This window comes from Rhinopithecus bieti, unplaced genomic scaffold, assembly GCF_001698545.2.
Source record: "Rhinopithecus bieti isolate Rb0 unplaced genomic scaffold, ASM169854v2 scaffold_64846, whole genome shotgun sequence".
Taxonomy (NCBI): domain Eukaryota; kingdom Metazoa; phylum Chordata; class Mammalia; order Primates; family Cercopithecidae; genus Rhinopithecus; species Rhinopithecus bieti.
The window spans coordinates 81,183-99,579 of NW_016825275.1; the positions used below are offsets into that span (position 1 = coordinate 81,183).

Consider the following 18,397-nt stretch of genomic DNA (forward strand, 5'->3'; position numbering starts at 1 on the left):
AAAGACAGTCCAAAGTCCCAGAGAAACAGTTTCATGTTTATGGTTAATCCTTTCAATAGAATACTATGCAGTCATTAAAATGAAGTAGTAGAAACAAGTTTGTATTAGTCTGCTCTCATGCTGCTAATAAAGACATACATGAGACTGGGTAATTTATAAAGAAAAAGAGGTTTAATGGACTCAGTTCCACATGGCTGGGGAGGCCTCACAATCATGGTGGAAGGCAAAGGAGGAGCAAAGGCATGTCTTACATGGTGGCAGGCAAAAGGATGTGTGCAGGGGAACCGCCCTTTATAAAACCATCAGCTCTCATGAGACATATTCACTATCACAAGCTATTCATGAAGCCTTGTTAGTTAGAAGTCTTTACATGTAGGTTTGGATAGGTTTAAATAAAGGAAAATAATCTGAGAGTATATATACCAAAGTGTCAGCAATGACTATTTCCAGATTGAGGTATAATGGATTTTCTGTCCTCCCTTCCTCCTTCCTTTCTTCCTTCTTTAAAATTTTTCTCAATATTCTACAATAAGTATTTATGACTTTTGTGCATTTGCAAAGATGTTCACTGAGTTCCCTGGGTGCAACCAGGTGATTGTTCTGACTTTGAAGGCTTTTTCTGTTCCTGATGTTACCCCACACTCCTGCAGAGCTCTTATGACTTGCCACTCTTATTCTGCATAGATTAGAAAAACTTTGAAATCAGAACCCAGGTTGAATCCCAGCACTGATACCTACTACCCAAATGACCTTTGGAAATTTGGTTAACTCAATGACCCTCATATTCCATGTTCTATAAAATTAGGGACTTACTACCTACATGAAAACACTACAGTCAAATGAGGAAATAATTTTCATCAAATGAGGTTAAATGAGATATTAAACGGTATTTAGAGGTATTAAATACCATTTAATTTCTCCTTTATCTTAGTATTTGTCAACTGTAAAACAATCTGCATTTGGTAACTCTTATCACAATTTCTTTGCTGTTCACACAGGAATAGAAAAAGTCAAAAGGACTCAAGCACAGTGTGGCAGGATCACTTCCTACAAGTGGGTTGGGGTCATGTAACCATTCATCATGCCCCTAACACACTTTTAAATGGATTCATAATCATTCATTTTTGACTGAAATGCTATTATCTAAATTGAATTTCCCTCGTTGTTTCAATAATGGTCTTTCTACTTATTTTTTCCCAATCTGGCATTTAATCGAAAAGGCTTTAAGAAAACATGAGCTGTGAAACCTGAGGAAAGTGATGTACAAGTAAGTAGAAGGAACGGTTTACTGAGATGTAGCCCAGTGTGGCTACTGGCAACAGTGAGAATTACAGTACAAGGGTCAAAGCAACACATTAAAAGCCAGATTCTCAAAAAACCCCTAGAACTTCTCTGCGTGAGATTGGGCTTATGCCTGGGTTAAACAGAACACAATCATATTAAAATAGCAACAAAAAATTGCCCTTTTGACAGTGATTTACCCCAATGAAGAATATTAGCATCAACGGTAAGCTTCACTGCAAAAAGAAAGAAGTTGTAATTGCACCTTGCTTGTTACTCATTTGTCTGTCCACTGCTTTCTCTCAGTGCAGGCACAGGTAAGTTCTTTCGTACTTAGAAGCTGTTTCACAGAAGGCCTGAAGACACACACAATGATAAGGAAGAAGTATATAGTCTAATCTACTTGGGCAGATAAATGTTGAAAGCTTTGTGGATTTTACTTTTCAAAGAAAAGTTGCAGATATTGTGCAATGAAAACTCAAATCTTGTACTTAGATTCACCATGTTAACATTTTGCCTCATTTGCTTTATCTCTTTCTCTCTATATGTACATATATTATTTTTGTTGTTACTGTTGAACCTTTAAAGAGGAAGTTGTGAATTTTCTTTTCATGGGTTTTCTTCATTAATCTGAATGTCTGAAATGTATTTTCCAAAAGGTAGAAAACATTTTGGAGTTTTCAGCTACATTTGAAACTTCTCTATTTAACTTTCAAACTGCTGTTAGAAGATATCTTAGCAATTGTGCTTTGTGGGTTCCAAAACTCACCCCAGCACTTAATAATACTATGGGCTTTTGTGAGTAACTTAATCCTTCTCAAACTCAGTTTCCTCATCTGCTGCAGGAGGTAATTATATCTATACCCTTGGATAGCAGTGAGGGTTAAATGAAATATTGTGGAAAGCACTTTGAAAGCCATATATTTTCTGTGCATATAAAAAATGTTATTCAGACTACCAATGAAATAACATCGACTCAAGTTTTCCTAATTATGCATTGGCCCTACAACCATGTTGAGCCTCATACCTGCAGGTGCTGATGGTGGCTCCAGCAGTGCTGGTGTTGGTAGATACTCAATAAACCATATGGAGGCAGGAGGCAGGGAGCTTCCATACCTGTCTATGATCCAGCACTGCCGTCTCTAAGGCAGTGGTTCTAAGGCTTCAGTGTGCATCAGATTCACTGAATGGTGGTGAAAACCCAAACTGCTGGGCCTCAGCTGCAGAGTTTGATTCCGTAGGTCTAACATGGGCTTGAGAATCTGCATTTCTAACAAGTCCCCTAGTGATGTTGAAGCTGCTGATTCTAGCATCAGACTTTGAGAACCCACCACTCTAAAGCATGGCTTACCATCTGCCCATCTACCTTAGTTGAGTAAATTTGTTTCATGGATGTTCCTATGTGGGAGAAAGCTAAGGTTAATAGAAAAAGTGTTACACAGTACTCTAAAGTGGTACTTTGCAAAACTTAATAGGCCTACAACTCACCTAAGAGTTTTGTTGTAAGTGGATTTTACTTCATTAGGCTTAAGGTGGGCCCATGATTCCCAGGTGGTGCTTGGACTACTGGTTCTCTGACTACACTCTGACTGATAAGGCTAAACAGTGCCGCTCATGGTTGTGCCTTTGCTTTCTTTAAAAAAGAAAATGGATATTTTTGAATTTATTACTAAATATGTCAAGTTTTCTGCTCTCTGCTACTTGTCTGCTCTTCAGATAATTTGACAGTGAATTCAACCTTGCAATAACCAAATTTTTTTCTTTTAAAAATTATTTAATAATAGATTTGAAGGAGTTTACAAAAATACATATGAAAATACATACATAACTTCTGCTCTACATCTGTGGCAGGGCTGTCCAAGGCCACAGACATTTGGCTTCCCTGGGCCACATTGGAAGAAACTGTTTTAGGCCACACATAAAATACACTAACTCTAATGATAGCTGATGAGCTAAAAAAAAAAAAATCACAAAAGACTCAATGTTTTAAGAAAGTTTATGAATTAGTATTGGCTGCATTCAAAGCCATCCTGGGCCACAGGCAGATTGACAAGCTTGCTCTATGACTTCTGGATGCAAAAGAAGTAAGACTACTTCATGAGAGGGAATGCAGCAGTGCTATTTTTTCCCCTATTAATTTTAGGTGACATGTTATAATTATACATACTACGCAGTATGGGAGTGATATTTTGATATATGTATGCAGTGTGTAATGATCAAATCAGGATATTTAGGCTATCCATCACATCAAACATTTCTTATTTCTTTGTGTTGGGAACCTCTCCTCTAGCTTTTTGAATATATACAATAAATTATTAACTATGTTTGCCCTGCAGTGCTATAGGATGCTAGAACCCATTCTTCCTGTCTAGCTATAATTTTGTATCTGTTAACCAACGTCTTCTTATTTCCCAGCTTCTAATATGAACAATTCTACTCTTTCCATGAGCTCAGTTTTCTCATTAGTGAGAATATGTGATATTTATCTTTCTGTACCTATTTTAACGTAAGTCCACCATGCTTATCCCTGCTGCCATGAATGACACCATTTCATTCTTTTTAATGACTGAATAGTACTCTATTGTGTGTGTGTGTACAGCAGTTTCCTTACCCATTCATCTGTTGTTAATTTAGGTTGATTCCTTATCTTGGCTATGGTGAATAATACTGCAAGAAACAGGCAGGAGAGCAGAGCTATTGACCAATAATTTAAAACACCTGGTGAATTAAATCATCAGGGAAAAATCCATTCTCTTAACTTTAAGATTTAAAAAATGTTGTCCTGTATTTTGCATTTTGGTTGGTGGGCTGGGGAAAACTATTTCAGAGGCAGAACTGTTAGAATTTGTCAACGATTTGAAGAAATAAAAATAAAAGAAAAATAGAAAACCAGTGACAAATTTCAAAGATTAACAAAATTGATGTTAGTGCTTTTATTCAAAGGAACGAAGGAATTAGTAAGGGCAAGCAGGCTTCGGGGAGAAAGACGGGGAGATTAATAAGCTGTAATTAATATTGTTTGGAGCTCCTTTATGGCATCTCCTTGGACCTTTCCAGTAAACAGTTGGAAATGTGGGAATGTGGCTTAAGGAAGCCAAGGGAGAAGAGGATATCAAGGAATATCAGATGCGCTCATCACTGCCAAATGCTGCTTATGTAATGATACATGTGGATTAAACACTGGAACTTATACACAATTATACAAGTTAATAAGCAGCCTTCAAAACAGTAATTTTGGTAGAGCAGTGATGTTAAAGTTCAGAGTTAGGGAGTGAAATAGCAGTGGTAGCAAGGCACTGGAAAATTGGTCTCACTCTTTCTAGATAGATGATGAAAAACAGAAAACATTAATAAGGAAAGAATCTTAAACTAAAGCACATCAAAGTCACCTGGAGAACTTGTTATATACAGATTGTGGGGGCTCCACCTCAAGTTTCTGATGCTGTTGGATGGACATGGAGGCCAAGAATTTGCATTTCTAACATGTTTCCAGTACTGAGGCAGCTAGTTTGGGGACTACTCTTTGGAAATCATTGATTTCAATCACTGTATTATTATTCAAGGCCAGATTATTCTTAATTGTGTGGAGTTGTCCTGTGCTTTATGAGATGTTTGGAAACATATCTAAACACTAGATACCAATAGCACCCCTGCGTTGTGACAACCAAAAATGTGCATTACCAAATGTCCCCTGAGGGTGAAAACTGCCTGCAGGTGAGAAAACTGCTTTGGATGACCCCACAAATCACAAGTGTCTGCAAGCAGATCCCGAACACCAGAGTGGGGCTTGGTCTAGAAAATGAAGATATGTGTGAAACAACAGAACAGAGCCTCCAGGGTCGGTCATCTATACTCCTCGAAATTACATGATCAGGTTATGAGTGAGGGCTCGGTTTTTAGCTTTTAATGAATTAATCCCAGAAAAATCAAATTAGAACTCACCTCTACTGGAATTTCAGATTGCTTTCAAGTTTCTGAGTCCTGGAGCCCTGAAAAGCAATGCTCTCCAACTCATGAATGTCCCTTTGTCTTTTAAAAGACGTGCTTCCTGGATCACTGCCTCACTTATATTTAAGTGTCCTCAATTATAACTTCCTTATTCCGAAGGCCCTGCCATTTGTTTAAAAAGCAATGTTCTGCACCAGGTGGGCAAGTGTAAATATTCCATGCTCAGAAAAGAAGTTTTTTGAAAGAAGAAAAATACACTGGGACTTTGTAAATTTTTACGATCCAGATCTTTCAACTATGGGCCCTCAGGCCTTTCAGCCGCGAATGTTAATGAAGATGAAGGCCCTAATCCCCCTCAGTACACTTACCATTCAGGCCTTATCACTCAAATCGTGGAACCAGGACAAGCAGCATAGGCATCACCTGGGAACTGGTTAGAAATGCAGCATCTCAAACCCTACTCCAGATCCATTAAATCAAAAGCTGCATTTTAACAAGATTCCAGGTGCTTCCCATGCACATTAAAATGAAAAGCAGTGGGTAAGACTCTTGAAATCCACCACGCTTCCAGAACCTTCAAAACACCACCTGTTTATTCAGAACAGCAATTTTGTGTTTATATGACTTTAATAAATGCCCACCTCCCTCCTGAGATTGAATCATTAAAGGGAAAATCTCCCACTGTCGGACCCTAGAGGCCCCCTCCCCTCCCTTACACATCGGTATTTGAAAATCTGCTAAATCAATGAACTACACCCTGGAATCGAATCTCATCGTTATCTGCTCCTTCCAACCCACAACCTCAAATAGGTTTCAGAAGAGGTTTAACTTCTTAATTAACATGCTAAGAAAACCTGAACCTTCTCAGATCTCTGAGGGATGATTATGAAGGATCTCTGAGATAAGTTATTCCTCACTTTTTGCTTGAATTATGTATTTATCCAAGATTTTGTCCCCAGCTAAGAGTTCTCTGCATATTGGAAAGAGAGAAACTATTGAGTATATTCTCTATAATTCTTCATGAGGACTAATTTTTATTCTTGTATAATTTTAAAAATTCTCCTTGTTGTAGTTGTTTTCTCCATCAGGAAAGGTTATTGGAGTATGAGTAAAGTGTTATAAATTAACAAAATTACTAGTAAAAAAAAGACTTCACTTACAATTCACATATTTGTATATTTACTTATAGCTTAATCTGCCTTTCTATAATAGAATTGAAAGCACCTGTGCACAGTAGCACACACCTGTAATCCCAAGCACCTTGGGAAGGTGAGGTGGGAGGATAGCTTGAGGCTGGGAGTTGAAGATCAGCCTGGGCAACATAACAAGACCGTCTCTAACCAAAAAAAAAAAAAAAAAAAAAAAAAAAAAAAAAAAAAAAAAAAAAAAAAAAAAAAAAATTAAATATAAAAAATTAGCCAGGTGTGGTGGCATGTGCCTGTAGTCCCAGTTACTTGGGAGGCTGAGACCAGAGGATTGCTTGAGCCCAGGAATTTGGGGCTGCAGTGAGCTATGATCGCACCACTGCACTGCAACCTGGGAGACAGAGTGAGACCTTGTCTCAAACAAACAAAAAAAGAATTTAAAGCAAACGTTTACAACGAAATGATAATAAAACATAACTAAAGCAGTTTACTAAGGCATGGCATGGCATGGCATGGGTTTTAGTGATCTTCCGATCTCTTTACCTGTTCATGCTGATTAAAAAAAAAAAAAAAGTGTCTCATGTTTTATAACCTAGAAAGTGTAATACCGCAGGTAATGTCTTTGTTCCCACCATCCAAACAGTAAAAGGGATTCTACTATGACTTTTGTAAAATATCATTTAACTACCTCAATGCTTTTTTCCAAGTCAATAAAAACAAAACTCAAAAAACAAGAATAGACAACAGTGGTTTTATTTACAAAGAATTGTTTTTATTTGGCCATTTGGAAAACCACTAACATTTTTTACTTTAGAAAACATTAAATAATAAACAAGATGTTATACAGTACTTTGGATAACTTCTTCCATCAGTTTAGTGCAATGCATCATTGGCATCGAAAAGTAAAATTTTCTTTTCCCCTTTCACCTTCAGTTGTGCAGTTATATGACCATAAAGGAAATGAATCATTAAAAATGGATCTACAGCCATATATTCTGCCGTTACTCAAAGGCTTAATGACTTATTTTCCCCCCTCCAGCCCTGCCTTTACCAGGTTAAATGACAAAAGACCTTTTATTGTACCTATTGTTCAAAAAATATTACTGTTCTGTGGAACCTGGGAGAGTCCAATTGGTAAGGGAAACTGAATCATACTGATGAGGTGAAGGAAAGGTCTGCCAGTGTGGGGCAGGGCACTCTTTCTCAGCAGCCAAGATAACTTGTCACACACGAAGCAGAGAGAATGCACCAGATGAAAATCTCTCTGAACTGTGTTCCTTGAAGAATCTCTTAAAAAAAAAAAAAAAAATCTGAAACATCATTCATTGAACAAATGAAAGGTTTACACCTTTACCATGAAGAAACATTTAAAACTACTACCACACTAGGACATTACCGAGATACTAAAATATCTGTCCATCATACTGTCATTTGGAATAAATAGTTTCCTTTTTTCTTCAATACTGCTAGGATTGCCATAAGGGAGAGACATTTTAGTGAGCTCAGCATTTGGTGGGCTCTTTGCCTTTTAATTCCTCTCCATTAGGAGGTCAAGAGGGAAATGCCTAAATTAAGCCTTGTCCAGATTACTTAGTTCTAAAGATTTTCATTGCATACTACTAGTAGGATCAAAACATCTTTTGGGAAATTCTATAATTTGTTACTTTATCTTGGGGTAAGAACATCTTTAACCATCTTAAATAGATAAATTTTTATCTAATCTTTTAGAAAGAGAAGGAAAGAGAGAGAGAGATACTGAGATTTTCATGCTTCTTTTTTTATGAAGTATTCTAATTTAACAATGGCCCCCGCCAAGAAATGCTCCCTTATACTCTAGTCTAAGCCCGTTTCCTCTTGTTCTATTCTTAGTGCATATGGAGAACAGCTGGTCACCATCCTCTCTGTGCCAACCCTTCATATACTTGAAAACCATCAATGGTTTGCCCCTCAGTCTTCTCTTCTCTAGGCTGAATCATCCCAGTTCCTTTAATTTTTCATCATAGATCTTTTTTACCAACCCTTTAATCATCTTTGTGATTCCTGGCAAAAACAGCAGAAAATATTTTGATTACTTAATAAGAAATTAAGAAAAACCTCAGGAATAATGCCTTTAAAAGGTACATTGTTTTCAATATATAGGTAAAAATATGCAGGGAGGAAATACAGTTGGGGGTTCATGGATCTTACAATTCCAACTTGCCCTGCTCCTCCAGTGTGTGTGAATCCCATTCCAACACATCCCATGCCTCTGAGCATGGGACTTGCTTCCTATCCCATCCTGACATAGCACATGAGCAACAGAAGGCATGAACTACAACTGCCTAAACTTTCATCTATTTCAAATGTTGTGTGAAAATCTGTTCCAATGGAGTTTTCCCTATGCTTCCTCTCACCCTGCTTTAATACACAGGATCCTTTTTCTGAATCAACCAAAACTTTTATAAAGCTTCCTACATATTACCAGAGAGAGCCATGTTATGATGGTAAAAGCTGTGGTTTTAAAGTGTAACTTGGAATAGTGAGAGTTTTATGTATTAACTGCAGTTTCTTGTCTTCCTAAAGGTTTCTTATCCTTTGCAGGGATCAAACTCAAGGCCATTAAAAAAAAAAAAAAATCATCACTCCGCTACCACAACCCAACACTTCTGCCAATTTCCTACTGCTGCCAATATAAGGTCATGGAACTGGATGACATTTCACCATGTATTTTTTAACTTGAGATCACAAGCTGCCCTTTACCTTGCAACTAGAGTCTGAAAATATTTGGAACACATAAATACTTAATATCAATAGCACATTTACACAAAACACAATACTACTAATGAGGGATTATGTGCCCACTCTATATAATTGTCTTTAACAGAAAAAAAAACAGATAAAAATAAATGTATCTTGATATATCACACACCCTTATTTTATAAAGTGAATGGCAGTAAAAGTCAGAGTTCAGGTCAGGCCAGAACTAACTTAAGTGAAGAGGGTAAGTCAATTTCACAAGCACATTGTACATCGTATCTCAAGGGAAGTCAATACTACTCATGGTACAACACCGAACAGATAACATCATGGCCATTTGCAAAGATTTCGTTTAAAAACTGCTCCCGTAACTCACTCCCATAATTTGCTACAAGGAGCACCTTGTAATCAGGATGGAGGATGGTATGGGTCATGCATGCTGAAGGCCTTCCTGAAAGAGACATAGGATGGAAGGCAACACCTACAGATGGCTTTGATGTGTCTATGATGCCCCTGTATTTCAAGGAGGGTGTCACTGTTCATTGGGATTGCACAAAAGCAGGCCAGCAAAACCTGGGTCACCAAATAGACTTCCTCCTGACCCACTGACCCACTCTTCTCCTAGGCCTGACAAAAGGGAGAAGAGGAGAGAAGATAATAATTGGAAAAAGAGGATGGAGCAACATAGGAGTTCATTGCTGGTTCTGGAGTTGTTAGCGTTCCTCAGAGCAGTGGCCTTTTTTCAAGCTCACATCATCCAATCCAATCTCCCCAGTGTGACCACGCCTTTTTTCACCTTTGAAGATGACCTAGGGAGAGAACGCACATACCAGTCAAGCCTCCTCTGCCCCTTCCTAATGCCTCCTTATTAAGCAAAAATAAAGGCAAACCTTCCCCCAAATCAATTTTAAACTTATTTTACAGGAGGAAAAAAACAGAATATAGTTGCCAATATCACTGAAGTTTTCAGTAGAAACTGAAATCATCAAACTGTTCATCAGACCACATTACTCAGAATCAATTACTCTTTAAAAAGCCATTCTAAGCTATACACCAGTTCGATTTAGGATTGTTTATAAAGTGGACACTTGTCAAGGATTACCAGAGTTAGAAGAAGAGTGTGATAGAATATAAAGGAACAGATATTAGGAGCCAAAGGTCTGAAAGATCATAATCATGCAGCCTATCTTAGATGTTTCTTAGTTCTTTTTTGGTTAACATAGCTTTCTTACTGAAAGTGGAATAGAATCAAACACCATGATCCAACCATACTGTTGTTTTACCTATGTAAAAACCAAAAATTTTTATTGTTCTTACATTATATTTTCTATAGAGCATCCTTGCTCCTTATAAAACAAGAGAAAACCTGAGTGCTATGATTTAAAATGATTATCTTGTTTTATTTCTCTAAACAATAAAAATACTGAGAAAAGTTTTAAGAAAAAAATACAAGAATTAAACAAAATCCAAGTACTCTGGTAAAAACTGTGTTAATGGAATCTATCTTTTCTTTCTAAAATAGTTTCTTATAAACTATACCTATATATAGGCATAGGTATCTCCCAACAGCAAGTTTCATAAGCACCAGCATAAAGATGACATTTTCCCAAATGCATTCATGATTTTGCTGGGATGCCGTAGACCATTTTCTTGCTACCTATGTCTTGATTACTTAAGATCAAATTTATATATTCCATCAAAGCACTTCCCACATCCTGTCCTGAATAGAGTAGTGCTTTCCAATTGTAGTTCTGAGTTCCCACCCTATGCTGCTTAACTGTGATCTCTGAAACAAAGAAAAAAAGTTGAACTTGAAAGAAACATTTCAAAAAAGAAAAAAGAACCATCTCCTGGGTTATTTGTGGTAGTAAAAGTTTGAAATATAAGGAATTAAAAGGAAAGGGAAAGCAGGAACAATTAAGCTCACCACGCCACCCTTGGAAGTTTCTGTTGATCAACTTAAAAAAACAAAAAAACAAAAAAAAAATTTCTATTCCTAGATTTTTTTTTTCCATTAAAAAAAAAATGGATCTTTACCAGGGTTATGGAGAAGTGGTGATCACAGGTTGCAATGAAGAAGGATGAAGAAGCAGAAAGGGATTTCAGAAAGAGACACTGAATGGAGTCATCAGGCCCAGAAAAAAACCCAAACCTTTGTCTGAGCCTGAATTTACAGAGCAAGGCTTCTTCCAATTCAGATTCCAGAGTTCTCCTATGAAAGGAAAACATCCCAAGTCCCGCCTCCTTTGTGGATCTACTTACGCTCTTGATGTCAGCCCCTCGCAAGGTGATCTGTGTCTGCCTCCAGCCGTGGCCACCATTTCTTCCCCACAGGGCTGCTCCGTGGGCACTGTGTTTTCTCACAAACACCTGGAGTGTGCCAGAGTGCAACCCCGTCACCTTGTGCCTGAACGATAGGCACAGGTCCCCTGAATGCATGAGGCGGCCGAGAGGTAGCACCAAGCGTGCAGCTTTTCCCCCTGGGGCTTTGGCTGCTGACACTGTCAGATACTGTCCACCTGGAATGGGAAAAGCAGGGCTGTGTGTATGTGCCAATATCCCTTTCTAGAACAAGCAGCATGGACAGGAGTTTTAGTTTTCTTTGTTTTCTTGGTAAAGAATTCCAGATTTTTGAAGAAGAAAAATATGACTTATTTGTATGCCTGAAGTTCTACGGTATGTGTTTATAGAAAACATTCACTTACTTTGCTCATGGAAAGTAGAAGTAATGTCAGAGACACACAATAATTAGTAATCCAAACACTATGAATATTTCCCATTGAATATGATCAGACATATAGGCATACAACAGCATATACACATTCACCACCTTCTGACCCTCACCAATTTATGATTATGTTATCCAATACTCCTGCCTATCTGGCTTGGTGGTTTGGTAAAACTGACCCTAAATTTCCAGGGAGAATTTTCTGATGGATAATTAACTCCAGACAGTAAAGCAGAGGGTGATTTAAAGGGCCCTATATCTGCTTATTCTCTCCTCCCCCAACTTAAAAAAAATTTCTAAATGTAAAGGTTCTTTAAAAAAAAAAAAAAATCAGAGTTGGCAGTGCTTCTCACACTGGTGTAAACCTAACAGCAGGAAGATACAGACGTATTCAGGAAACCCTCCATGTCTTCCTGGAGCATCAATTTTATTTGGAGGTAAGCCGTTTAAAACATTTTTATAGTAAAACAAATCTATATCATATCTATTCTATAAATATGTCCTATTATATATACATGAACACAAATATTAGTAAAAACTTTCACTGTAGATATACCACTTTGATGATGTTCTAAGATCCCTAGGACTACACAGTTTTCTTCCCTCTGCTGTTAAGGAAACTGCATTTTAAAAAATGGTTAAGCAGCAGTGAAGTGGGGGGGTGCTGCTTCTCCAGAGAGAGAAAGTTGCCAGTATTTTGAAGCTTGATCCATGTACAAATGACATTCCCTCAGGCTGTTTTATCTCAGTCAACTGAAAACACACTGTATGTTTCAACACTGGTTTTCCATAGAAAATGGTTGGAATGTTGAACATGTGTATCTATTTTGGTAGAAATCCCATTTAGTTTTCAGTTAACAGATAAACTATTATCTCTTTCTTATGCTTAATTTATACAAGACCTGATAAAATTTGGTATATCTTTTTATTCCAGTGTCTTCTCTAACAAGTACCATCTGAGCTCTACAGGTCATAGGTGATTTCTGTGCACTTACTATGTGCCAGCCTCTGTGCTAACGGCTCCCCAGCAGGTTGTGAACAACTTAAAGTCTGAACCAAAGTTTTCCCCAAACCTCTGTGTTACCCTGCTAACAGGTAGCAGGTGTTTAAGGATGTTTGAATCAACGAATGATGTTCCAAGGATACAGCAAAAAACTGCAAGGAAACAGATCCTTGATTCACATACTTGAATCAGTAAAAATACATAATGTCTTAAGAATCTTTCTCCCACTTCCCTTGTCCCCTTCCTCCACAAACTAATCCAAACATATTTTGGGCCAAAATATTTACATGGATTTTAAAAGTCTCACTATAAGTCAGCTTTTGAATCATCACAGGTACTCTAGTTAAGACTAAGATATAAGGTTATTATAGTTAACCTGCAAGTTTCAAGAAAACAAGGATTAAGTCCCTGTGGAATGTACACTGATACTATTCTGCCAGATGTTACCTGCAAACAAGACAACCTAACACACCAAGGTATTCTTTGCATATGTATTTAAAACTCTAAAATTTACAACATGATAAATGAGGTTATGATTGTTCTTCCTCTATAGAGCTACTCTGTGGGCACCAGGTTTTGCTTCTGCTTTTTTTTGAAGAATTCGTTCCCTTTGTAACAAAGGAAATGACACAAGTTGGAACATTAACTAAGGGAAAAATTGATTCAGTGTCAAGCAAGTTACCTATTAAAATGTTCACTTCTGATTTCATAATTCTGGTGATAAATATACGATTATATTAAACATTCATTCAGTTTACAGTATCACAACATCTAAAGAATTTTGGGGAGGGAGGGTAAATAATAGATGCTGCAAAACTTGACCAGAAAGTTGGGTTATAAAACGGTAATTTATTTATTTTTAATTCTGTAGTGGTTGGTGCCTTTAAATTTTCAATTTACAAAATCTAGAGGTATTTGTGAAGGTTTTGACTTCTGAACTTTTCTTATGTAATACATTCACACAAATGCACATGAATATGAACTTTTTTTAAAAAAAGGAATACTATGTTTGCAGTGTTGTAAGTTGCTTCTTGTATAACCATTTTTCTATGGTAGCAAATACACTTTGAATTGCTGCAAGTATGCCAATAACCATTTAGCCAATTTCTTACTGAAGAATATTTAAGTTTCCAAATTTGCATGTTAAGATAAAAAATACCATGAAATAGACAAACAAAATGTTTTAAATATTTGTAACACATTAAAAAAGGATAATTTTTCTTTTGTATAGAAAATTTTCATATATCAATAAAATATTAAATAAAATAAAGAACATCACAGAAAAAATGACAAATATATGAAAAGTGATCAACTTTTCACAATAAAAGAAATGTAAAGTACAATTAAAAGAGATCCCTTTTAACCTATAAGATTGGCAAAGATTTTGAAAATACTTTTATAATATATGTTGGGGATGGTTTTCAAATATTGTAGGCAGAAGTGTAAATTGCTACAACCTTTATAAAGGGCAATTTAATAAAATCTATCAAAATTCTAAATAAAAATTCTCTTTTGACATAGCAATGCCACATTTAGGAATTTATAGATACAGTCTAACATATATTAAATAATGAATGTACAGGGTTTTTCACTGCACTATTGTCTGAACTACCTAAAGTCTTGAAACAACTTATGTTCCTTTGTGGAGGGCTGGCTAAATACATTGTGGTACATCTGATGAGTAATGGAATAGCAGCCAGCCATAAATAAGAGTGAGGGTGTTCTGTATGTGCTGATAGAGGACATGCTTCAACCACAATGGCTAATACTATTTTAGCGGTAACTCTGGACGAGGCACTGCTTGAAATGCCTTATATATGTTTAGTGTATAGTACTGATTATCCCTGTTTAAGTAACTTGCTCAAGGTCAAAGCTAGTATGTGGTGGTGCTGGGTTCCAGACCAGGTATTCTGGCTTCAAAGTCCATGTTGTTCCTGTTGACTCTTGCGATAATATCAGTAAGTGACAAAGGCAAGGCACAGAAGAGAATGCCATTGCATCCAAAAATATCTCTCTGGGAACATAATCAAGAAACTGGCTGCATCTTGCCAGGTGGTGAATAGGAGTCAAGGATGGTAGAAAGCTTTCACTGATATTGTTGATTTATTTTACATTTATGTATATTTTAAAATAATGTTTTAATGCTGAAATAGACATACTTGTATGTACATGCTGGCATACTTGATACATATGTAAGCAAATTCCTTGTAGCTATCAGTGGCAGACAGGGTGCTGAGTCAGTTGCCCTTAATCCTTGTTCTCTAGAGATCAAGGTTCCAGGAAAAGGGGCTTAGTTCTAGCTTTGACACACACAGGAGAAGGGTGTGTCCCCAGGGCCACAGCTACATACCTGCGGCATATCACCATGTCTGTCAACAGCACAATTTTGCATTTCTTAGAGGCACTGTTAATTTCACATCTCACTGTGACTGAATGTAATAAAACCTAATAGCACCATGAAAGGCAGCTAGTAAATTGCACTTATTTTGCAGCTGTTTCTTAAGGGTGTGAGTTTTGAGAGTTTTCTTGGAAATATTAACATATAAGAATATTTACAAATCTAGATCTTGGATTAGAACTGCACAGCATTAAAATCATCCATAATTGGATATCCAAACATATATTCTTTTATAACTGGTATAATCTAGATAGACATAGGTAAACAATTAGCTTGGTAATTAGAATAATACACAGAATTTATTTATTTATTTATTTATTTATTTATTTATTTATTTATTTATTTTGACGGAGTCTTGCTCTGTCGCCCAGGCTGGAGTACAGTGGTGTGATCTTGGCTCACTGCAACCTCTGCCTCCCAGGCTCAAGAGATTCTCCTGCCTCAGCCTACCAAGTAGCTGGGACTACAGGTGCCTGCCACCACGCCCAGCTAATTTTTGTATTTTTAGTAGAGATGGGGTGTCACTATGTTGGTCAGGCTGGTCTCGAAATCCTGACCTCAGGTGATCCGCCCGCCTCAGCCTCCCAAAGTGCTGGGATTACAGGGGTGAGCCACCATATCTAGCTGATTTTCTTATATTCTTCTCTGGCCTTCACATGTGATACACACACACACACACTCTCTCTCTCACACACACACACACACTCCATCTGCCTGAATTTCCTAGAAGAAAAAGCCATTAAAAGGTGAGCTTTATTAGTATTTTCCCATCAGTGCTGGGTTATAATTCTCTCAACATATTCTAAAAATATATTCTGCAATTTCCATCCTCATATATGCAGTCCTACCTTCCAACTCTCTGCCATCTTTTGGTCTTCCCATCCTTCTTTCCAAGCTAGAACCCTGCTCACTGAATTTCTTGGGACTATTTCCACATTCCGTATTGAATCAGGCTCTCAGAGATGGTTTAGAGGTTTTCTAATCCAACTCTTATTTGATGCTCAAACCTTTTAACAATATCTTGCCATATGTCACCCAGTCAAATGCTTCCACCAACAGGTAACTCACTCCTTCCCATGTCAGCCTGTTCTCTTTTTAGATGAGACTGAGCCAAAATGAATCTCCCTGTATTTTTTACCCATCAATCCTATTCTCCTCCCCTTTTGGTCACAGAGAACAACTCTAACCCTAGTCAATTATTCGAAAAGGAACCCTGCTGCATCATTTCTTCTCTAGGCTAAACGTCATGGTTCCTTTGTCTGTTTTTCACAAGCTTGGAGATACCTTTCCATGTGGGTCATCCTCTTCTAAGTGACCAACTCTATTCTTCTCATATTAGAAAAAAAAAATTCTTAAAAGTAGATTCACCACTTAACCAGAGTGGATTTTTCATTCTTGAAACATACCATATTTCTATAGAGATGGTCCATATTTCTGGCAGCAACATCACAAGGTTCGCTTAGATTGATTTCATTACACACTAAAACTCTAAAATCTTTTACACTTAGTGATATTTCAGGTCTTTCCCCTCACTCAAGTGTGTGACTGGTTTCTAGACTATGAGCCATAACTCAGACTCAACCCTATTACATTTTACCTTCTTAATTGTGACCCATTCATCTTTCTAATGCTGGCTGTGTCAGCATACATAGTCACTTTCCTCTCCAGATTTGAGTCAACTGTAGTTTGGTCAGTTTATCTTCAATATTTAAGTTCAATGTCCTATTTGTCTAAGTTCTTGGTAAAAACTTGGACCAATTCTAGAAAAGCATCCTCCAGGGACCATAGCCAATCATCACGGGTTATCCAATCACTCAAGCAGCCATCTCTTCCTTTCAATTTGTTCTGTACTAACACAGTCCTATAACCATTTTCAAATTTCTTTGTCTACCATTCTAATTTCTAACCCACTTCTCATTTTTCCATCAGAGGGAAAGGGAGATTGGGTCACAACAAATTTAAACATTTACAAATATAATGAATAATTTAAAATGTTGAAAAGGACTAAATTAGTTCTAAAATACAGTGTTTAAATTCTAAAAATCAAGATTTTACATAGATTATTTACATAGAAGTGCAGTGAATTCTCCTGAGTTTAGCATGAATTACTCTCCCCAATGTACCTTACTTGAAGGAATCATTCATTATGACCATAAATATTATTCACCATTCTATCATACATGACTGCCAAAGATCCCTCCTTCTGTAGCAAACTACTCCAGGTCAGTGGTCAGTCAGTTTAAGGTCAGTGGTCAGTCAGTCTAATCTACAGGTCTGTGATCTGCTAATCAGATTGTGCACACTACCACATGCACACCTACTGAGGCTAGCTTGTGGTACAGTCAAAAACACAATAATGCTGCAGATGTTCTGAGTATTGAACTGTCTAGGAGCCTGCGTGAGTAGTACACAGTGGTTTGGACTTAATTCCACCACTCTCTAGCTCTGTGGCCTTAGGAAACAGATAACTTCTCTGGGTGTCAATATTTCCTTTGCGAAATAAAGACAATATTACTTGTTTATACACACACACACACACACACACACACACACACACACACACACGTAGATATGTTAGTTTCTCTCTTATTCACAGAATCTGTGACATTAATGATAATGCTGTCCTGCTCAGAGTTAACTTTAAATGAGTAAGACAGTAATGCAAGAATGACTTAGAGTACTGTGTGTGAGGCACTAAATGATACTTTTACAACTAAAAGAAATGTATGAACCAATTTGAACCTATTGAATATTCTTATATTTAGGAAATTACTTCACATTTTAATTTTTAAGTATATCTCCATTTCAACCTTAGAGGATATAATGAATATATTTTTGGACTAATTTTTTAATACCTTGTTACTCAGAATGTGCGTTGAGGACCACCATAGAGATCTTCAGGGAGCCTGCTAGAAATGCATGAAAATCTGCATTTTAATGAGGCCCTCAGCTGCTCTGCATTCACAATGAAGTTTGAGAAGAGCTGGTTTAAGATAATCATGAGTTCTCTGAAGTTAATTTTTTGTGTTTGGTGCTCTTACCTGGTATGGTACTGAAGAACTAGGCTTTTATTTATTTATTTTGTGGGGGGAAATTGCTTAGAAAATACTGTGATTTTATTCATAGTAATATACATCACAAAACAGACACTTTCCATT

At 37.0% G+C, this 18,397-nt stretch overlaps 1 protein-coding gene across 8 annotated transcripts in view; it reads right to left on the reverse strand.

Moving 5' to 3' along the window:
* Positions 1-7,116: 7,116 nt before the first annotated feature.
* The window catches only part of NPNT (nephronectin), a 77,122-nt gene continuing 65,841 nt past the window's right edge, over positions 7,117-18,397 (reverse strand). For all 8 annotated transcript variants that reach the window (XM_017862972.1, XM_017862969.1, XM_017862974.1 and 5 more), the window contains 2 exons: positions 11,373-11,629; positions 7,117-9,919 (listed from right to left, as the gene is read on the reverse strand). In XM_017862972.1, coding sequence (XP_017718461.1) covers positions 9,824-9,919; positions 11,373-11,629 — 353 coding nt within the window. In that variant the 3' untranslated portion in view covers positions 7,117-9,823. The remainder of the gene's footprint in view (positions 9,920-11,372; positions 11,630-18,397) is intronic.